The following is a 22,604-nucleotide window of genomic DNA, read 5'->3' as shown; positions in this document are numbered from 1 at the left end:
TCCCAAGATGGATGTACTTCAGTTTATGGATTCGTCCCACCTTCAAAAACTTTCTTCTTTCCCTCAAGTTATTTACATGATTATAAAATACATTTCTTTCTCGCTCTTACTTCCCACAGTGGATCTGTAGTTCTTGCTGAAGCTGTTGTAGGTGCAACAACGCCCAGGGAGGTTTTACCACTCAATCTCCAATTATGAGCAGCTAGTAATCATTCACTATGGTCCAGACCTGGCTGACTGACCAACTCCAGCCACGATGTCCAAAGTCAGCATCAAAGTGTCCCCTCTGACATTGATGCAAACATCAGTCCCCATCAGCAATGCAAAAAAAAAGACTCCTCATCCCATTACCTTAGAATTTGTATTTAATGGCTTAACTGTATAAAATGCTGTTTGTCTGGGGGTGGGGGGATTAGAATCTATTTCACCCCCCCCCCCCCCAACTTACACCTCATTTGTAAATGTTCTCCCTGGTTGTTACAGTACACTGTGGCTCTTGTACTTCCATAGGAGTAGGCTCAAAACCTACACTCCCATGATGCACACAGAATCTCCACAGGAGCTACAAGGGGAGATTTCCCTGGGTCTATGCCAGAGTACACAGGATCACCGGGGGTACAGCAAATACCGGAAAATCGGGAAGGTCAGAGCGCATGCCTGTAAAAGGAACCCACATGATTTTCTTTCTATTTAAATTAATGGAAAAATCAGGCTGCTTTCCTTTACAGACATGTGCTCCAACTGGCCCAAATGTCCGATATTTGCAACACCCAGGTGATTCTGTGTACCCTGGCATAGACCCAGGAAAATCTCCCCATTCACTCTCTGGTCCTTTTTTAGTTGGTCGTTATGTGACATGGATTGTCATGGTGCACTCTGGGTATTGTAGTTTCACCCTGCTCCTATAGAACTACAAGTCCCATGACGACACTCTCTCCCCCCGACACTGAATTTGTCAACAGTGGCTGGAAATTTCCAATAGGTGAAATTTCCAACTCAAGCCCCAGGCTCCAGGCAAAAGGGCAGGCTTAAATGGGGGAAACTTCAATGGTTAGTTTGTGAATGGTAGTCTGAGGGGGGGGGAATTGAAGAAGTGGAATGCTAAGTTTTGTGTTGGTTACTCATTCACACTGTCAATTAATCAAAACACACCAGATATTTGATTGCCTCATATAATCAATTAAACGTTAAAAGTCATGATTTATGTCCCACAGACTTGGCACACTTTGGGAGGTGCAACATTTGCAAGTTGAGGTGTGACTCCTAAGGCTCATTTTCAGGTGTGCTGCCTTTGAAAGATGTGGTGCTGCAGCTACACACTAGATGCAAGACATCTAATTACATGGATTCGGAAGTACAGTATATGCCCTGCCAGTAATTTTTATTTTTCATGAGATGAAGATCTGTACATATGGTTTAATTTTACTGAACTTACCAGCCAGAAGCAAAAAGAGAGGTTCTCCAGCACATTCTTAATATTAAGAAAAAACAAAACCACACAGCTTGAGATTTTATTTAGCACATTCCAGGAATGCAGGATTTTAAAATCCATTCATCCCTGGTCTCTTGGACAACTACATAATTTTGTTACAATGAACAAGTTAATATCGAGTCACAATCATTCTTCATTAGAATTAGAACTACAACAGCAACTTGCGTCTTTAACGTAGTAAAGCATCACAAGGTGCTTCACTGGAGCGATCAAACAAAACATGACACCAAGCCACACAAGAAGATATTAGGACAGGTGACCAAAAGCTTGGTCAAAGAGGTAGCTTTTAAGGAGCATCTTAAAAGGAGGAGAGTGAGGTAGCGAGGTGGAGGGGATTAGGGAGGGAATTCCAGAGCTTGGGGCCTAGGCAGCTGAAGGCACGGCCGCCAATGGTGAAGTGAAGAAAATCGGGGATGTGCAAGAGGCCAGAATTGGAGGAGCGCAGAGATCTCGGAGGGTTGTAGGACTGGAGGAGGTTACAGAGATAGGGAGAGGCGAGGGCCATGGAGGGATTTGAAAACAAGGATGAAAATTTTAAAATCAAGGTGTTGTCGGACCAGCAGCCAATATAGATTAGTGGGTGAACGGGACTTGGTGCGAGTTAGGATACAGGCAGTAGAGTTTTGGAATAAGCTCAAGTTTACGGAGGCGGCCAGCCAGGAGAGCATTGGAATAGTCGAGTCGAGAGGTAATAAAGGCATGGACAAGGGTTTCAAACTATACTGTTCCCTGTCGACGTGAAGATTTGTGCTGGGTTGGTTGAAGCAGTGCAGCACACCACTGAAACAGACATGTAAGTGCTCATATGATACACCAGAACAGGGATATGACTCAGTACAGGGAAAAAAAACTTAATTCTCAAATTTTGCCTCCCTCTATGGCTGAATACCATACAGACCAGGAAAGTCTCAGGCTGATTGCACATTGCCATTGGGAAGCCCAAACAGCCACTTATCAACGTAACTTGGGGGAGGGGGGGGGGGGGAGCCATTGAAACCCCTCTATTAGATACCAGCCTGTAACTCACTCCATCTTTCTACACACAACCCTGAACTCTGCTGGCATCACAGTCTTGACATCACTTCTGGTTATCCATTTTATCCATTTATAACAGGGGCAAATTACTCAAGTGGCAAGCGATTGAAGCACCACTTTTAAACAAAACCATACTTTTTATAGGCACCAAAATCATGCATTTGTTAAATCACATACCTTTAATGGATAGTTAGTGTGACATTATCCAGCCTGTTGCTAAAAGCCAGCATTTCCAACCAAGCTCTTGTTCTTAGTCAGGTGTAATATTCCCTTAGGAACATAGCATTTATAAGGCTCCAAGAGATCATCTTCACTACTGCTGAAGCCAGGGGATAAAGTAATTATGGTGCACATACGTAGCAAGTGCATTTTAGTTGCAATGTTGAAATGACAGCTATCCACCTATTGAAAGCAATGAAAAATATATTGCAGACCATAATACTATTCGATACAAAGTGAATTTATTGAAGCATGCAAAAATGTGCAATTAACATGCACCAATATCTGCTTGCATTCATTTGAAGACAGAATAGATCATACTTCTACGAGATTACCTTGTCTCAGAAATTCTGGACCAATTCGTCCCTTTACAAGGTGGTAACTTACTTCCACATTACAAGCAGTATACTGCACACCTGGTACTGTTCAACTGAATGCCAGACATGTCGAAGCTAATAATTAGTACCAGCCTTCTTCATTTCAGCAATGTGGCAGGATCTGCCTATAAGTTGTAGCAAGGTAAAGATTTCGTAAAATGTTCAAGTGGATTCTTCTCTGGGGAGAGTTAATAAATAACACTTATAATACTGAACTTTAGTTTTCAGTAGTGAGGTTGCCATTGGGTTTCCATGACACCAGAAGGTTCTCCAATCTGCTGCCACAGATATCAGCATTTTTCCTCCAAACATTTTCTACTGCACTGCTGGCAAACGATGTTTGATGAGCTTGTGTGTCATTTGGAATTTTATTAACATGCAGTAGCTTGTAAATAAAGCATGAATTTATCACGTTAGGAGAAACAAGTCATTGAGGTTTTCCAACAGAGTTGAGTAGCATCTCTGAATGCACGGTGTTAGACCAATACTACACCACTGCCTTCATGCCCTAGACTACTTTCCATTGAAAGCTGCTGTTTGTGTTTGACAGAATACTGCCAACTGCAGTTAATAGAATATTGTATTAGCAAAGAAGTTTTTAGACTAATTAAATTACCAGGGCATTGTCACCTCATTAGGTAGTTTTCAGGCAGCTCAGTTCCTCGGACTCCTAAAGTCCTACCACCCACAACTCAAAGTCAGCGACCAAGCAAAATTCACACTGCTGCTCAAAAGTGAGTTTGTAAATCTTAGTGTAAAAGAGATAAAATTAGCACTACTACACTAACAAACATAAGCAAAATACTGTGGATGCTGGAAAACATGAAATAAAAACAGAAAATACTGTTTCTGTTTTCATTTCACAACAACAATCATTTCACATTGCCCACCTCCCTTTTTACACCTACTTTACGATGGTGCAATCCTTTTCAGCAACAATTAACACATTTATCTGCTGAAGGACAATACCAAAGGCCGAGTCTGTACAATGCCTTGGCAAAGCAATACATACGTAGTCCATTAGTGCTAGCTATAAGATAGCCACTAACAGATCAAATAAAGAATTTAAGAGGAATTTTGTTACACAGAGGGTGGTGAGAATGTGGAATGGATGAAGCACGTAGCATTGACACATTTAAGTAGAGGATTGATGCATACATGGAGGGAGAAGGAAATAGAGGAGTACAGGGGCACAGCGGGAAGAAGTCATTAGAGTGGGAGGAGGCTGGTGTGGAGTACAGACACCAGCATAGACCAGTTGAGCCGAGTTACCTGTTTCTGTGCTGTAGATTCTATGTACAGTGAAACCTGTAAATTAGAGACACCTAAGGGACTTGCATAGGTGTCCTTATTTTCAAAACGGTCATTGTAGGTACAGTAAACTGGATGAGCCAAATATCCCAGGATCGGATGTAACTCCCACATTGTTCCCTTTTTTTCCCGCCCTAACCTGGGATCGTGCCTAATTCTGGAGCCCTGCCAGCAGGATATGATTTCAGTTCATTTTTATTGGGTTTCCCAGTTCATTGCAATCCTGGGGTCCTTTTCCATTGAGGGAGGGACGTCCTGATCCTGGGAACTGTTACATTGGCAGCCTGCACAGGGAGGGAGAGGTGACTGCCGTAGGACTGGAGTGCCTGGGAGATCCCAGCCAAATTGGGGAGGGGGATTACTGTCACGCAGACTCCTGTCCGGGACCCTCTCCCTCTATGTGCTGCAGCTGCTAATGTTGGGGGGTGGGTAGGGAGCTGTTAGCAGCTCATCAGTACCTTAAGTACTCCTGGAGGTTTGATCGGGTGGTGTTGTGACCACAACATCTGACCATGTGACATTGGATCACATGACATCTACAAACGTTATTGGGTTTACCTTATAAAAGGTTGGGTTCCCTGTAGTCGAAAATCTTTATTTGTGGTTTCATGCCAGCAGCTGTTGTATATGAAGTTCCAAAATCCAGGAGGTCACCCATGAGCAGGCAAAGAGGGGAAACCGAAAGTGGGAAAAAGGGGAAACCGTTCTCTTCATCTCTTCCCCCATCCTCACTCGAGCCCCCCGCTCTCTGCCAGTGATGAGCTCAGTGGAAAAGGCGGGAAATTATTCTGTTTAAAATAAACGCAGTTTAACCAGGTTCTGACTCTCTACGCCAGGCTAACAGTTAGTCATTATTTAGGGTGCGTGTAGAATGGGGAGTTCTCTACCCAGCATCCATAGCGACAGAGAAACCACTCTATCCCTGTGATAGAGCCATGCCATGCAAGCATTCAAGCCCAGAGATAGAGCAGTTTCTCTGCCAATATGGATGCTGGGGAAAGAGATCTCCATTCTACAAAAAACGTTTCTTTCACCCGCTGCTGCCTCGCACTTATCTGCATGTCCCGTGTTTTAATTTGTAAACGGACTTGGTGCATTGAAGGATGTCCGTAGTTCGTAATTGCGAGTGTCTGTGGTTTCAAGGTGTAGCTTTTATCTATTACAATGCAAGTTATTTGGGACTGTCAATAAGCATCCATATTTTGGAGATGTCCGTTTGTACAGGTTTCAGTGTAATTCTAACTACCCATCTGCCTTGGTGGATAACATTCATACCCATTTCACATAACTTTGGTTAATCCATTATATAACAAACATTGTATGCCATTTCCTCCATTTTTATTATATCAAATAGTTTAAGCTGCCCCTTAATTGAAGTTCAGTAGAGCTATAGATAGGGCTGCCCACTTTTCCCAATAGAAGAATGAAGATTTTTCCCAATAGAACAATGGAGGAAGATTTTAGATTTTAAAAAAAATATATACACACACAGAGATGTTTGTTAGGACATGAACTGTCCTACCAGAAACAGTGGTGGAAGCAGAATACATAATGGCTTTTAAAAAGGGAAGTGGATAAATATTTGAAAAAGAAAAAAAAATGGTCTGGAGAAAGGGCAGGGGAATGGGGCTAAGGGGATAAAACTTTCAGAGCGGGCACAGCAGCAATACGCTGAATGGGCTCCTTCTAAAGGGATAGAATTGAAAAGCAGGGAAGTTATGTTAAACTTGGTGAGACCAGACTTGGAATACTGTGCACAGTTCTGATCTCCATATTATAAAAAGGATAGCGAGGCATTGGAGAAGGTGCAAAAAAGATTCACAAGGATGATACCAGAACTGAGAGGATACACTAATCAGGAACGGCTGAGGCTCTTTTCTTTAGAAAAGAGAAGGCTGACCTGATAGAGGTCTTTAAGATTATGAAAGAGTTTTACAGGGTAAATGTAGAGAAAATGTTTCCAATTGTGGGGGAGTCTAAAACTAGGAGTCATAAATATAAGATAGATAGTCACTAATAAATTCAATAGGGAATTCAGGAGAAACTTCTTTACCCAGAGAGTGGTAAGAATATGGAACTCACTACCACAAGGAGTAGTTGAGGCAAATAGCATAGATGCATTTAAAGGGAAGCTGGATAAACACATGAGGGAGAAAGGAATAGAAGGATATGCTGATAGGGTGAGATGAAGTAGGGTGGGAGGAGGATCATGTAGAACATAAACACCGGCATAGATCAGTTGGGCCGAATGGCCTGTTTCTGTGCTGTGGACTCAATGTGCTGTAAAGTTAGTCCATGATTCTATTTATAGCAGCATTAATTCCTTTGGCTGGACAGACTCCTGCATTCACAGCTAAACTGAAAGAAATAACAAATATAAAATATATTTACATGCTGATATTTTTTCCGTTTCTACAAAACCCATGTTTGTTTGTTCCCCTTTACATTCCATTTAACCACGACGTGTGAACAATATCTGACTGCATAATGAATTGAGGCAAAAGAATAGCTGTGCCATTAAACTGTACATGCTGCACAACAAAACCGAAGATTATATTATCACTTGGATTCTGAAGGGGACGGTGTATCGCAACATCACTGCTGTCCCCAGGCCTTTCTGATTAGTGCTGAATATGCCCAGGGAGAAGGCTAATATTCAAGCAAAGCTGAAAAGGAGGAAGGAGCAATGTGGTACACCATTAACAGGGGAACAAACACATAAGGAAATTAGTTTTAAACTTCTTATGGGATAGGAAGTCATCCTGCACTCACCTTTCAAAATTAGAGAGAGCCAGGAAAAGAGAGCCTAGCTCTGTCTAAACCCAAACTGTACAAACTGGCTGCTAACAAAATATTTAGCTTAATCTATTTGCTCTCCAGTCACTACAGTTAGCTGATACAAGCTTGAAGAGGACAGAATAAAGGGGATCATCCATCATGCAAATTATTTTATAGCCCACAGATATGAGAAGACACTTTCAAATGAAATTATTCAAAATGGGCTATGATGGGGACGTTTTTAATTTTTTAAAAAATAAATGATCCACTGTCCCTATTCCTGACCACTTTCCAGTGATGAAAGATGCCCGTGCATGTGGATGTCAGGCGGTGACAGGATCAAAGTTATCAGTGATGTCCCCCACAAATAACATACTGACACTCACTATCTAGACTACTTGGCTGAAGCATCAAATGGAAGTTTGTTCCTGTTGAACCGTGCCCCAGTAAGGCTATTGGGGAAAGGAGGGGAGAAAATTGGAGCACAATAAAATTGTGGGTGGGGAAGACCATTGATACAAGGTGATTCAGACAAGGTGGGCCACACATCATGTGTATGAACTGCCTGAAGATGTAGTGCAGGGGATATCAATAGCTGTATCAAGAGAACAAATACCGTTGCATATTTTGTACTAGTTATACATTTAGATACTATAAATATTCCTGATTGTTTACTCAGAGTGGGTAAGTATTAGTTTCATCATTCGTGCTAGGACTATACAACATGCTATTATGTACCTCTGAAAAATCAATAGAAAGCTTTAACCATAAAGAGACTGTACAAATGACCTCATCAATCAAGTAGCATTTACATTAAGGTGTGGGCAATAACCCTAGGAAATGTTCCATATTTTGACAGATACCTCAACTGTAGGGACTTGTACTGTTTTATTGCTAGTCTGAATCTCAGCATCTACTGATTTTCTTCCCCCCCTACTGCCAGAATACATTTTTTCCCTGGATTTAATAACTTTTTGGGTGCATGACTGGATGCTCCTTAAAAAAAATCTGAAAAGCTAAAGATTGGCGGCGACAGACTTGCTGTTTGGAGATCTGCCTCTTGGCAGTTTAGCAATGGCTGTACAAAAGGTACACAACCTTCACAGAGATGCAGGGTAACTGGAATTTTAACTGACTAATAATTAATAACAGCAAATCTCCTGTGGTGTTGCTCACAGTAGTCTAGGGTCTGGAGCCCATTTGTGATCCTTAGCTGCTAACCTGGCCTGTCCCCATCAGATAATTGTAGCTACTTGTAAATTGCTTCATGTCAATGAAGTTAGTAAATTGCTCATAAATTTCAGGCTCCAGGTCAATACCTGGGTGCCTTTCTTTATAAAAAAAATTGTTTTGCACCTAAAAGTTTGATGTCTGGTGTGCGATGGGCATGCATTAGATGCAAGATACCTATACAGCATTTAAAGCTTTACATCGAGCATGTACTGCTTGTTGGCCACGTTTACATCTGCTCATCACACTCACCATCACATTGTTCATTGTCTCAAAGTAAGACAGCAGCAAATCAGAACTGAAGAGGTAGAGAACATTCACATCAAGTAACGAAAGTGGCAAGAAAACTACCAATGAGAAACTAATGATTTAAAACAATCAATCCAGAATGACCAGTCAGGAGATTCTACCAATAAAGGAAAAGAGGTGAACCAATCAAAAACACTCTGGCTTGAAAACATTTTCGTCTACCATTTTTCTCAGTAATAAATGTCCAAAATAAGGTTTGTAAGAAAGACAAAAAAAAAATTACATTTCACATGATTAAACTTAACTATAAAGTTGTCATGTGTCTTTTCATGCCTTCATTAATGTTTTAATGAATTGATCTCCTGTGACATTGCTCACGCTGAATTGGAGGACATACTGGTTTATAATGAGAGGAGTGCGGGGTGGGAGTTTTGCAGCCTAGGGCCGAGTAACATTCAATGGGATTGCGGTCTGGGAGCTTGGAGGATTTTGTGGGTGCCTGGCAGAACTAGGGTGAGAAAAGAGGAAAAAGGGGACTAATGCCAGGGAGTACAGGGAGGGGCAATTGAAGAACTCAAGGAGACACGAAGCTAGCACTGGGGGTTTGGGCTGTGGTAGGAGTGGTGTAGGGAACTGGTAGCACTGAAGGAATAGAACTACTGAGGGGAGGAACATGAGGGCTGGAAGATGTCCAGGACACGTGTCCAGGTCCCAAGTATTGGGCTACGTCAGGGAGTGGACAGACTCAAGTAGAGCACAGACACTATCTGAGAGCATGATAGAAGTGCCGTGCCAGAATAGAGTGGCTGGGGAACAGGAGGGAGTCCATGGGTTAATGGTTGGAGCCGAAAGCAATGGCTTCAGTTTTTCCCAATGTTTAGTTGGGAAAATTTTGACTTATCCTCTACTTGATGTCAGATCAGAAAATCTCTTGACAGTACAGAGGTGGTTATGGGGTTGAAGGAAGTGGTCGGGAGGTGGAGCCAAGTGTTTGCCTTTCTAAAGTCTTAGGCCTCTGTTTTTGGCTTTACTCTTACAGTATCAAACTGTACTATACAACATAGAGGACTATTGGACAGCCATCCACATTAATTTTAGTTAAGCATTGAACCCAGGCAACCAACCTTAATTTTAGTTAAGCACAGTAACCAGCTAACCACCTTAACTTTAGTTACACATGCAAAGGAGTCCAGCCTCAACTCCTATAGTGTTTTCCTTGCGCTATCCATAGCGGGTGCCCCAACTGTTTTCCTTTGGCCAGTGGCACTTGTAATACAGGCGGAGCCAATATTCAGTGCTGTTCCCTCTATTTTATGCAGAGGATGCTCATTATAACCAAAATGACACATAATACAAGTAATTTTTTCTTTTACAGATGACATGGTCCACCCACCACTGGAGACTGACCACATCTTGCTCAGGATGAACAGCAGGGAGTGGAGTCCTATTGGGGGGAACAAATGAAATGGTTTCCATGGCATATGAATCCAACTAAAAATGTAAGCCAAAGTTATGTGGGTTGCCCCCTGCAGGAAGACAATGAATTTCAATGAGTATTGTAGGATAAGTTTCAGGTTTCCCACAGCCCAACGCATTCTCCAGCAACCTTGGTCCAACTTCTGTGTACAAATCAGAGTTCCAGGTGACGACACTGTCCAAGAGATAATATCAAAAGCAGAAGCAATGAGTGAAGATTTGCTGCTGCTATTTGGTGTGCTCATTTTCAACTAATATAGAATTGTTGTGGTGTGGCTGCAGCAGCTCACATTACTGGAGTGCATGCTGGTAACTCTTGTGGTGGTGTTCCAGTTTGCAATTATCTGGAGTATCGACAGTACAGCCACTTTGGCACAAAGGACGAGAATCACACTTTCACTGGTCTGCATGCTCCACATTGCACCAAGAAATGGATTTACTCTGCAGCCTGTCAAACAGAGCTACAGTATTGTATCACCGGGTGGATACAAGCTTTGTGGAACTTGGACATTGTGAACAAATAAGATTTTTTTCCTTGGGATTCCAGTCTTCTACCAAATGTTCCTGCCATTTTTAATCCACTTTCTTGACATCTAGATCAGATGTGATGACCAACAAAGGAGCTCAATAATTACAATGTAGAAATGGGTGAGCAAGAAAAAAGGTTAAACTTTGTGGAACTATCCTTTCACCCAAGACTTGGGCTTGAATGCAGGTCAGACTGGTACCTAAGTGTTGTAAAGATTCTAAGTGAAATGAATTTGGGTGAAGGCTTAACCTAGCTCCTAATAGGCACAAGGCCATTGTGAAAATTGCCAATAATTTAGCACCAAATTGCCAAGCTCACCCATTAAGAATGGCTGGTATAGGAAATGGAAAAATTCCTACTGATGCTGTGGGTTTATCGTCTGAGGTTGGATTGCATTAGGCAACACAAACAGCTATACTAGTCTCTGAATCGAACATGCCGCACCTGATTTGTGACTGCTGGATATGGGCTTTTGTAGTGCTTCAATCCCACTCACTGCAGAGATTATTTTATACTAAAAACCCAGTCGATACAACATTAAAAGAAACCTGGTTTCCAAACAGAGTAAAACACTATTGCAACACCTAGCCCATTTACTTTTCCATATTTTAAAAATTTCATAAATATATTTTTGTTTGTAATTAACCAGGCATTTTCTATGTTTATGGCCATCCTGTATTTAATAACTTTCATTAAAAACAAACCGAGCTACTGATTTAGGTGCCCTGTTTCATTTTGTACTGAAAGTACAGTATGATCCAAAATTGGCTCAGTGGCAGGAAGCAAAGGGTAATGGTCAACGGGTGTTTTTGTGACTAGAAGGCTGTTTCCAGTGGGGTTCCACAGGGCTCAGTACTAGGTCCCTTGCTTTTTGTGGTATATAATCAATGATTTAGACTTAAATGTAGGGGGCATGATCAAGAAGTTTGCAGATGATACAAAAATTGGCCGTGTGGTTGATAGTGAGGAGGAAAGCTGTAGACTGCAGGAAGATATCAATGGACTGGTCAGGTGGGCAGAAAAGTGGCAAATGGAATTCAATCCAGAGAAGTGTGAGGTAATGCATTTGGGGAGGGCAAACAAGGGGACTGACAATAAATGGGAGGATACTGAGAGGTGTAGAGGAAGAGAGGGACATTGGAGTGCATGTCCACAGATCCCTGAAGATAGCAGGACAGGTAGATAAGGTGGTTAAGAAAGCATACGGGATACTTTCCTTTATTAGCAGAGGCATAGAATATAAGAGCAGGGAGGTTATGCTGGAACTGAATAAAACATTGGTTAGGCCACAGCTAGAGTACTGTGTATAGTTCCGGTCACCACATTACAGGATTTAAAGTAATTGGTAGAAGGATTAGAGGGGAGTTCAGGAGAAATTTTTTCACCCAGAGGGTGGTGGGGGTCTGGAACTCACTGCCTGAAAGGGTGGTAGAGGCAGAAACCCTCATTGCATTTAAAGGGTACTTGGATGTGCACCTGAGGTGCCGTAACCTACAGGGCTACGGACCAAGAGCTGGAAAGTTGGATTAGGCTGGGTGGCTCTTTTTTGGCTGGCACAGACACGATGGGCTGAATGGCCTCCTTTTGTGCTGCAAATTTCTATGATTCTATGGTTGCAAACGTTAATGTTTTGAAAAACATAACTCCACAAATGATTAAATCAGAATGATTCAAACACATTCTAGATTGAGTAAAGGAGTAATGCCATGATTTGTAAACTTATTTAGTAGCTTCTACAAAAAACAAAGACACCAAAATTAAAGTGAGAAAATATGGGAATAAGACCACAAGACCATAAGAGATAGGAGCAGGAGTAGGTCATTTGGCCCTTCGAGCCTGCTCCGCCATTTAATGAGATCATGGCTGATCTGATTTTTACCTCAACTCCACTTTCCCGCCTTTTCCCCATAAATCCACAAATCAGCATGGCCCAATATTCCTCTCCTCTCCCTCATTTACAATTGCAAAAAAAAACCCCACAGGATAGGATCTAAGTATTTTAGTTCAATGAGTAGATTGGATCATACATATTGTTCACTGTGCAACAGTTACATTAAAGTTTTAAAAAGTGGGATCAGACTTGAGGAAAGTAGTAGGAAATACTACAGAAGACTCCAGTTTCTTCTATTTTTAATTTACTCAGTTGGCTTTACCATCACGTTTCAAGTTAGCAACTTAAGAGTAGACAAATTGCTTGGTTTGCACAGTGAACTTTTCTGCAAAGCAGAAAGGTTTACTATAATGGTAGAAGTGCTAGCTTTCCTTTTTTGGCCATTTTACAGTTTCCTCCCTGTTGGCTGATATTTCTGACTGACCCAGTGTCTGTTTAAAATGAAGAACCGTACTGTTTTTGAGCCAAATTTTTAAAAAATATATTTAGGTAGTTTGAAGGGTAAAAAAAATTCTTAAAAAAAAGCATCGAAGCATGGAGATTTTACATTCCAACCAATACTCCTTTCTAGATTTCCATCACTACGTCTCTTCTTCCACCCCCTCATAAATTCACTATTCCGCAGCTGAAGGCAGTCTACCTACAGATTTTGCTTCCCTCTACTCGGTGCTGCTTACAACCACCCAGCTGGACACAAATTTAGCATGCAGGGAACAGCAGGCACAATCACACATCCTACCAGTCTGTGGCCCAAAGTATTAATAAACTAATACATTGCATCATCAGGCAATGAGGTTTTCAATTTCTAATACAATCCCATAGAATATATTCAAGTTTGGGTTAGTTTTATATCTTTTCTTCCAGGTTACAGTTCCTCAATGAAGCTAAAAATATTGTTTCATTGACATTCAACATAAAAGTGTTGATACACTGAATATGTAATGAAAGCAATTTGCAGCCTCCCAATGTTGGTGTAAAAGGATTACAACTCCTTCCAACACCTTCAGTCTCTGAACAACCATCCTCTAAATACCAAGATAATCCAACAGGGGTGGAAAAGGCCAACACAAGTAAACTCACTTTAAAATGTCACCCATAACACTCCTTTCCATTTGCCACAAACATTGCTTCCCCTCTCGCTCAGGCCACTGTCCTGCAATTCCTACCAGCCACTTCACAACAGTATTGGTGAAGGCCTGCAGTCACAGCCAATGCAGAAAATTGAAGATTTCAAACCCTAGTTTGCTTTGCTTAGCTTAGAGAAGTAATAGACAACAATATCAAGCATTTCAAAAAAAGGCAACTGAAAAACAGTAACCGTTGAAAGTTCCAAGAGTTAAAAGTGATAGGTCATGAAGGAGCTTGGCATGTGGAGAATAATCTATTTGAAGAATGACAGAAATGCTAGCACCAAATTATAATCCAGCAATTATGAAAGATACCCACATTAAGGGCACTTCTCCCAAACTGCAAAACTGTTATGATAAATCCAATTATATTTCACAAAATGTGAAAAATGTTCAAGTCCTCTAACAATTCTGCAGATGCTATCCAAAATAACTTTTTGAATTGGGATGGCTCTTTTAGCTATTAGTTACTTTCTATACAGCAACTCAAGAATGCAAAATATAAATTTAAACAAAATTTAGATCGGAAGCAGGGACAGAAGGATTTTGCGCTGGAAACTAAGGACTACTCTCCAACAGAAAGCTTATTCACTAAAAGACTGAAATGGCTGCAGTATACAGCCCTACCACACTAGTGCAGTTTTTTGATACACCATTTGGACTTGGATGAGGTCCAACTGCCCTGAATAGAGCCCTCAAAGCTAATTATGGAAGCACTCGTTACCAATGGACCTTAGTGATGGTGGTAGAGATAGGAACTTGAATCATACAGAACATTCTGCTCCTGGGCTCACCATCCCAAAGCCAAGGCTAACATCTGGTTTAACGTTACTTAATACTGCTTTGGTAGACATCTGGTAGACAACTGCATCAAAAGATTGAACCAGAGAGATGTCAAGAAACTTGCATCCAGCGGCACTAAAATTGCTGTGGCCATCAGACCAAAATGTTCATAAATATTGTTCTGCTGAAATGTTATCATTTTCAATAGGATAATTTGTGGTAAATGGTCCAATGGTAAAAAGACAACTCTCAGAAGTGTCTCAAAATAGGCACTTAATCATATGTCCTATGAAGGCACTGTCTCTTCCTGGAATGGACTCCTGATAAGTCAATCCAAAAAACACACATCCTGTAGTGTTAACAGCACTGTAGCCAAAGGATAACATGTCTGTAAATATTGTGGGATCAACACGAGGAGAAAAGGAAGAACTCAATATTGGCAAATTTTTCCTCAGACACAGAACCCCTGGAAATTTTTGTCCTTTGGCAGATAGCCATTTGAAAACATGCATCATTGAGATCTATGGCTGTCAGCCAGTCTCCTGGGCATACTGCCCAAATCTGAGCAAGTCTAACTACAGTATTTTACAAGACTTTAACTGCTTCAATTCAAAACTGGCTGGAATTCCAATTCTTTGGGGACAAGCAAAACAACTAAAATCCCTTGCTTTGCTGCACTGAGGGAATTTCTATCAGATGAGCAAAAAAGGTTCCTTCAAATTTGGGAATACTCAAAAAATAAAATGGTAACTAAACTGAATGGTTTCCTCGAGTCCTGCATCAGTATATCAGATCTGCATAGTTTAAGTTTTACTTTCCCTCCTGCCAAATGTGGCAAGTTGGGCCGGTGGAATAGCATGACTACCGAGTGGATTATTAGGCACTACCAGTACAGGAAGGATACTTCCTCCTTAAACAATTAGTTCCCAGGTCAAATGCTTGAAACCTTCTGGTACAGTGACTTTTAGCCCTGAAATGAAGCAAGAAAGGATTCGGGGAAATTGTATTATTTGACAAGTCAGGGATGGCTTTAAAAGCGCCTCTTAAAAACTTCCACTTGCTTATTGAAGAGCTCCTGTCTAATGAACAGGTTGAGTAACTTGATATGCAGGTCTGCAGGGTGACCTGATATTCTTGGTCAACACAGTCAGTGGAGCTGAACAACCTAGGGTGTTACAGGAGTCAAACAACAAAGACCTCCATTCAAAACTAATCCCAAGGGCTAGCCAGTTCAGCCTGCTCCAAATTGAAATCTGGTCCAGAGTACTCTGGGTCAGACAAGAACCCTCAAATGACTATCCAAAGTCTGGTTTCTCTGGCCAGAAAATTACCCATAAAGAGAGTCAGTGTTGAGATGAGTGCTGCTAACTCCTTAATGGTTACATTCATGGAGAAGGAAATACAACACAAAGTGGACATGACTACATAGCCTCATCTCTCCTTTCCTCTGTGTTTAGAGCCATGCCCTTGTTTGCAGCAGCAGCACCACCAACTCTAGCAGGAAGAGTCATGTAGGAAACTGAACCAGAGATTCAAGTCTAAAGTTTCAAGGTCCCACGAATGGCAGCGGGTGGGGGTTGGGTGCATAAAAGAGAGAAATTGAAGGCTATGTATTTGAAGTCCAAACCAAACAAAGGAGCTCTTTCCTGGTTCTTGGAAGCTGACAAATCTCGAGCAACTCTGTACTGAGGAAAGCTCCTTTCTGGTACTAACAAAACTCATCTGTATAATCTCATACGAGCTGGATCTAGCTGGTGCCAATCTCAGCACTGGTACAAACAGCACCAATTAGCCACCAGTGCCTTCTTCAGTATCAAAGGTCTACTGCCTGCAATGGCTGCCACTGATGGAAACATTTGCTGAGCAAACACTATTCAGTTGCAGTGAAGCTAGCAAAGTAGCAGCAGACTTCCAGGTCCTGAACAGCCCGTTGGACTGTTCTCAGCCACAAGAGGTAGAGCAAAGCCCAGCTCAAACTTACCTGATGGAGCTCTGAGGTCATTCTAGTAACATAATGCATGGACACAAAGCAAAGGTGTAAAGAGAGGAAGGGGAGGCAGAAAGGAAAATCTTGGGCCACTCTCAACACACTTCCTGATGGACAGTTAGAGAGACACTAAGGTTTGGAACCGATTGCCGCTCAGTGACCATCGAGTGCATGACAGACAAAAAAGGGGAAGGCATGGAATTACAAAAAAAATTATAGTTTGCCTTTTCTGTCCTTACTCTAGATAATTCAGCTTCTGTATTTTAGATTAATCCCATAGGCAAATCTTAGCTCCTTATGCTCTGAAGTATCTTCACTGACCCTGATATCTAGCTAAATCTATGATGGCAAGCCCCAAGAGAGCAAACAGAAAACTTTTCCGTAAATTGACTTTAGCTATTGGCTCTATCCTGTGCCTCCACAGGTTCTCTCTCAGGTCTACAAAAAACAACACATCAGACCTCATTTCAGCCGTTAACTAGTGAATTTACAGAATATATAACAAGTTTGATATATATTTACAGTACATATACTAGCCAGCTCCTCAAACGAAAAATAAATGGTCGCAATTTAAGTCAAACTATTATTTTGTAGTTTCTTTCTATACACAAAATTCTTTTTCGTAGTTTTTCTAACTGAAGGAGTTAAACTGACCCAACCTATCTACAAGTTCTACCTAACTTAGCAATCTGAACAACCTATTTAAATAACTCTCACAGCATTGCCAGGGCTTGCTAGATTTGAATAACTGTCAGTCAAGACTCAAAAGTAACTGTCAGTCACACAAATAATGACCAAATGAGTTTGTTTAAACATGGCTTGACTCCTCTCTCAAGATTTGGAGGCTATGGACAAAACTTTGCAACATGTGTACCAAGTAAGGCTGCTCTGGGGACGGAATACAGACCGCAGCTGGTTTTTAAAATTCCTTGGAGGTAATTTTAATTTTATCGCGGGCGATAGTGAATTGGCAGTCCATTTGGAAAAGAAAATCTGGCGGAGTGTAAAACAGGCTGCTGATTCACAATTGCCTGTTTTTTGCCCAGCGATAAAAGTTAAAATTACCCCCTTTATGACGTGTGACTGAGTTAAAGGGACTGCTACTAAACCATGACTAGACAAATAGACAAAAATGCTTCATTTTTGTCACAAAGTAATTAGTGGTTGATGAGCATGCAGGCTAAGATTTTTGGCTTTTAACCGTAAATCTATACGCACCTTAAACCACTAAAGTCAGTTTAGTTTCAAACCCTGAAGACAGACTGACTACATGTTTCTGATCAGGAAATTCCACTATAGTCGACATCTTCTAAACCTACTGATTTTGTGCATGGCTCTCAATTAAGTTAACCACAGCAACATACATGTACATACAAAATCATGCAAGCATACCTAAAGAACGGGCACACAATTATATTGTAAACAGAAACATCACAAGGCTGCTGGTCCAAGTACAGTGAAGACTTAGAAGCAACATTCTGTAATACCTAATCCCCATGTCTTTCAGATCTTGGATAACACTGATCATAAGCTAAAAAGTTAGAAATACCCCATTACCTGTCACTTTCCTTCACCAAACCCATCATGTAACAAAATGTGTTACATTGTGCGACAAATTTGTTTTAAAACTAATTTTCCTTTGCAAATGTTTTTTCCCCAGTGTGTCATGGTACATTATACATTGCAATCCATTGTTAACATACATTAGATAGAGTCTGACTAGCAGTATACAATTCAGGGTTGTTTCCCTCCTCCATCCCTTCCATTATACGACGCAACACTATTCGACTGTGAAGATGCAAAGAGAAACAATCCCCTGGCCTCTGCATCCATCACTCTAACCAACTACTGGGAGGTGTGCAGCTAATTCTGGACACTCTCACCTCCTAGAGGCCACTCTAAAGAGATTGTGGAGAAGGCCTCCTGCCCACACTCTTGGCTCGATTAGTGTGTGGTAAAAATGAGAAAATCTCTTAAAATTACAAACACCAGTGTTTCATATTAAAACAGTGTTGGAAATAATTCACAATCTGGCTTAACTGCTTGGTTTAAAATGATTACAGAATACACAGGAAGAGATTCTTTCAAGATTGGGTTTGTGAATAAAAAATTACGACACACTTTGGAATACACAGCTGACAAGAGACTGAAAATTCAGACGTGCAACAGTGAAAGAGACAAAACACAAGCTTCTATCACTGTCGTTTCAATCTTATGGAAAAACTAGAAAACGTCACTAAAGAATACTTGTAACTTTCTAAAGATCAAATTGCAACTTACAAGGAATGTCAGAGGTACATTCTGAAAGAGATCCTAATAGAGTACAACATTTATTTCTTGAACTACAAGAAGCTATAACAAAATACAAGTAAAAATATAAACTAAATTCCCATTTTGTGATATTGACATTACTTAATTCACATTACTGGATAGTTTGAATTTTTTTTAAAGCACAAAAAAAACTGTGAATTATCTGAAATAAAAACAGAAAATGCTGGAAATACTTAGCAAGTCAGGCAGCATCAGTGAAGAAAGAAACAGAGTTAACGTTTCAGGTTGATGACCCTTCGTCAGAACTGGAAGAAGTTAGAGATTAAACAGTTTTCAAGCAAGTGCAGAGCCGGGGAAAGTCGGGGAGGGGAGGAAAGAACAAAAGGGAAGGTCTCTGATAGGGTGGAGGGCAGGAGTGATTAAATGACCTCTCCTACTCTGACCTCGGCCTCTTACGCTGTTCCAACGAAGCTCAACAGAAGCTCGAGGAACAGCACCTCATCTTTCAATCAGGCACTTTACAACCTTCCAGACTCAACATTGATTTCAATAACTTCTGATCATAACCACTGCTCCCATTTTTTCGGACAGCAAATACTGGTAATGGTTCTGCTGTTACCATTTACAGCTCCTCTAGATCTATCTTTTGCTTCTTTACTTGTCCCATTACCACCTTCCTTGCTTTGCACCATCATCTCTTTTGTCATTTAATCACTCCACCCCATCAGAGACCTTCCCTTTTGTTCTTTACCCCGCCCCACTCCCTTTCCCTGGCTCTGTACTTGCTTAAAAACCGTTACATCTTTACTTCTTCCAGTTCTGACGAAGGATCATCGACCTGAAACGTTAACTCTGTTTCTTTCTCCACTGATGCTGCCTGACTTGCTAAATATTTCCAGCATTTTCTTTTTTTATTTCAGATTTCCAGCACCCACTGTATTTTGCTTTGGATTTTGAATTATCAGGAGTAGAATCTGTTTCTGAAGGTGGTAGATCAGCCAGAATAGCAGCACTACTCCATCCACACCAGCCTTCGTAAAATAAACCTGGGGGGACGGGTATGTCCCTTGGTACACTGTCCATCCATGGGTTTAAAACAAGGCTAGATTGATAGTTCAAAATCCTCAGCGCCAGGTGTGCATGTCCACAGGCAAAACTGCCCACACTTCATATAAATTAACAATCTCACTTAAAAGCCACAAGGATGGTTGGAGTGGGAAGTGAAAATATCACACTGGTGCATTCTACTGATGGACGTGGTTAAGCCATATTGTTTGGGTAAGAGTATCCCAACTTGCACCAAATCCTGTTCACCCATCATCCCTGTGCTCGCTGACCTACATTGGCTCCTGGTCCAGCCTCGAATTTAAAATTCTCATCCTTGTTTTCAAATCCCTCCATGGCCTCACCCCTCCCTATCTCTGAAACCTCCTCCAGCTCTACAACCCTCAGAGATCTCTGCGCTCCTCCAATTCTGGCCTCTTGCACATCCCCGATTTTAATCGCTCCACCATTAGTGGCCATGCCTTCAGCTGCCTAGGCTCTAAGCTATGGAATTCCCTCCCTAAACCTCTCCGCCTCTCTCTCCAAGTTACTACTTAAAACCTACCTCTTTGACCAAGCTTTTGGCCACCTGTCCTAATATGGTTCAGTGTCAAATTTTGTTTGATAACACTCCTGTGAAGTGCCTTGGGGCATTTTACTACATTAAAGGCACTATATAAATGCAAGTAGTTGTCAACAACAACAAGCATTTATATAGTACCTTTAATGTAGTAAAATGCCGCCATTGAGTGCTTGATGCTGACACAAGATGCCTGAAGAGGGAAAGTGTTCCACTTCCAGCACTAACAATCACCTTACTGAGCACAAAAATAAAATAAAGATGCTGCAGGCTGGACTGCACATGCAGTATTGCCCTTTGTTTTAATAAGAGGCCCGATGAAGGGGTAGCAACATCGTTTTTGCAAGATTAATTTTTCCCCAAGTATGTCAAACTAACAGAGGTAGTACATTTTATTCCAAAGCATTCAGCATATCCTAAATACACTCCACTAGCACGGAGAAGGGAAACATAGAAAGGTTACAGCACGGAAGGAGACCATTCTGCCCATCAAGTCCATGCCAGCTCTATGCAAGAGCAATCCAGCAAGTCCCACTCCCCTGCCCTATTCCTGCAGTTTTTTCCTTTCAAGTATTTATCCAGTTCCCTTTTGAAGGCCATGACTGAATCTGCCTCCATCTCCCCCTCGGGCAGTGCATTCCAGATCCTAACCACTCGCTGTGTAAAAAAGTTTTTCCTCATGTCACCTTTGGTTCTTTTGCCAATCACCTTAAATCTATGCCCTCTGGTCTTAACCCTTCCGCCAATGGGAACAGTTTCTCTCTATCTACTCTGTCTAGACCCTTCATGATTTTGAATACCTCTATCAAACCTCCTCTCAACCATCTCTGTTCCAAGGAGAACCACCCCAGCTTCTCCAGTCTATCCATGTAACTAAAGTCCCTCATCCCTGGAATCATTCTAGTAAATCTCTTCTGCACCCTCTCTAAGGCCTTCACGTCCTTCCTAAAGTGCGGTGCCCAGAACTGGACACAATACTCCAGATGTGACCGAACCAGTGTTTTATAAAGGTTCAACATAATATCCTTGCTTTTGTACTCTATGCCTCTATTTATTAAGCCCAGGTTCCCGTTTGCTTTTTTAATCGTTTTCTCAACCTGCCCTGCCACCTTAAATGATTTGTGCACATATACCCCCAGATCTCTCCGTTCCTGTACCCCTTTTAGAATTGTGCCCTCTAGTTTATATTGCCTCTCCTCGTTCTTCCTACCGAAATGTATCACTTTGCATTTTTCTGTGTTAAATTTCATCTGCCACATGTCCGCCCATGCCACCAGCCTGTCTATATCCTCTTGAAGTCTATCACTATCTTCCTCATTGTTTACTACCCTTCCAAATTTTGTGTCATCTGCAAACTTTTAAATTGAGCCCTGTACACCCAAGTCCAAGTCATTAATATATATCAAGAAAAGCAGTAGTCCCAGCACCGACCCCTGGGGAACACCACTGTACACCTCCCTCCAGTCCGAAAAACAACTGTTCACCACTACTCTGAGAAGGGAAATAGTTAACATTAGAGGGTAAAAACATTTCTGGTTTTAACATGCATTCCTCCAAAGTACAATCATGACAATCCACAGAATTTGTACTGTTTATTGCCTGCAAAACCAGTCTTTAAAGCCAGCTTCCAGCAAAAAAAAGATTTTTCATTGGTAATGGTGAATCAGAGAATATTCTGTTTTATGAAGAAAAAAGTCTTGAGGGAACACATCATACCTCACGTGTCAAAAACCAAACTAGTTCCTTCTTGAAACTCATTAAGGTTTCTTGTTCCAACACCCATGGTTCCAGATACTTACCACCCTTTTAGTAAAAAGTTCCTCTTGCATTTCCTATTTTCATTTGTTGCCCTTAATTTGTAAATATAACCTTGTGCTTAAATTCTGCACACTGCACAAAAGCTTATTTTCTAAAGCAGTCATAATTTTGACCACTTCTAACATATCCACTCTCAGTCTTCTCTTTTCAAGAAAGGAACAGACGCAGGGTCGTCAATCTTTCCTCATACGCCATTCCCTTAATTTCCGGAATCAACTGAGTCGCCCTTCTCTGTACCCCCTCCAGTAACTGAGTCGCCCTTCTCTGTACCCCCTCCAGTAACTGAGTCGCCCTTCTCTGTACCCCCTCCAGTAACTGAGTAGCCCTTCTCTGTACCCCCAATAACTGAAATAGGGAGACCAACTATTGTTTCAATCTATTCTTCTGCGCTATTATATATCTGATCT

The 22,604-nt window shown here is 41.4% G+C and overlaps 2 protein-coding genes across 3 annotated transcripts in view; both read right to left on the bottom strand.

Annotated features, from left to right (window-relative positions):
- LOC137307306 (myosin light polypeptide 6-like) overlaps positions 1-10,106 on the bottom strand; it is a 448,832-nt gene extending 438,726 nt beyond the window's left edge. Inside the window, exon 1 of the mRNA XM_067976770.1 lies at positions 10,102-10,106. Within this exon, the coding sequence (XP_067832871.1) occupies positions 10,102-10,103 (2 nt within the window). The 5' untranslated portion in view covers positions 10,104-10,106. The remainder of the gene's footprint in view (positions 1-10,101) is intronic.
- Positions 1-22,604, bottom strand: part of LOC137307305 (vitamin D3 receptor B-like) — a 274,444-nt gene that overhangs the window by 218,524 nt on the left and 33,316 nt on the right. The window lies entirely within an intron of this gene.

This window comes from Heptranchias perlo, chromosome X (assembly GCF_035084215.1).
Source record: "Heptranchias perlo isolate sHepPer1 chromosome X, sHepPer1.hap1, whole genome shotgun sequence".
NCBI lineage: Eukaryota > Metazoa > Chordata > Chondrichthyes > Hexanchiformes > Hexanchidae > Heptranchias > Heptranchias perlo.
The sequence above is the reverse complement of the archived record's forward strand: the minus strand, read 5'-3'. Positions and strand labels throughout refer to the sequence as shown.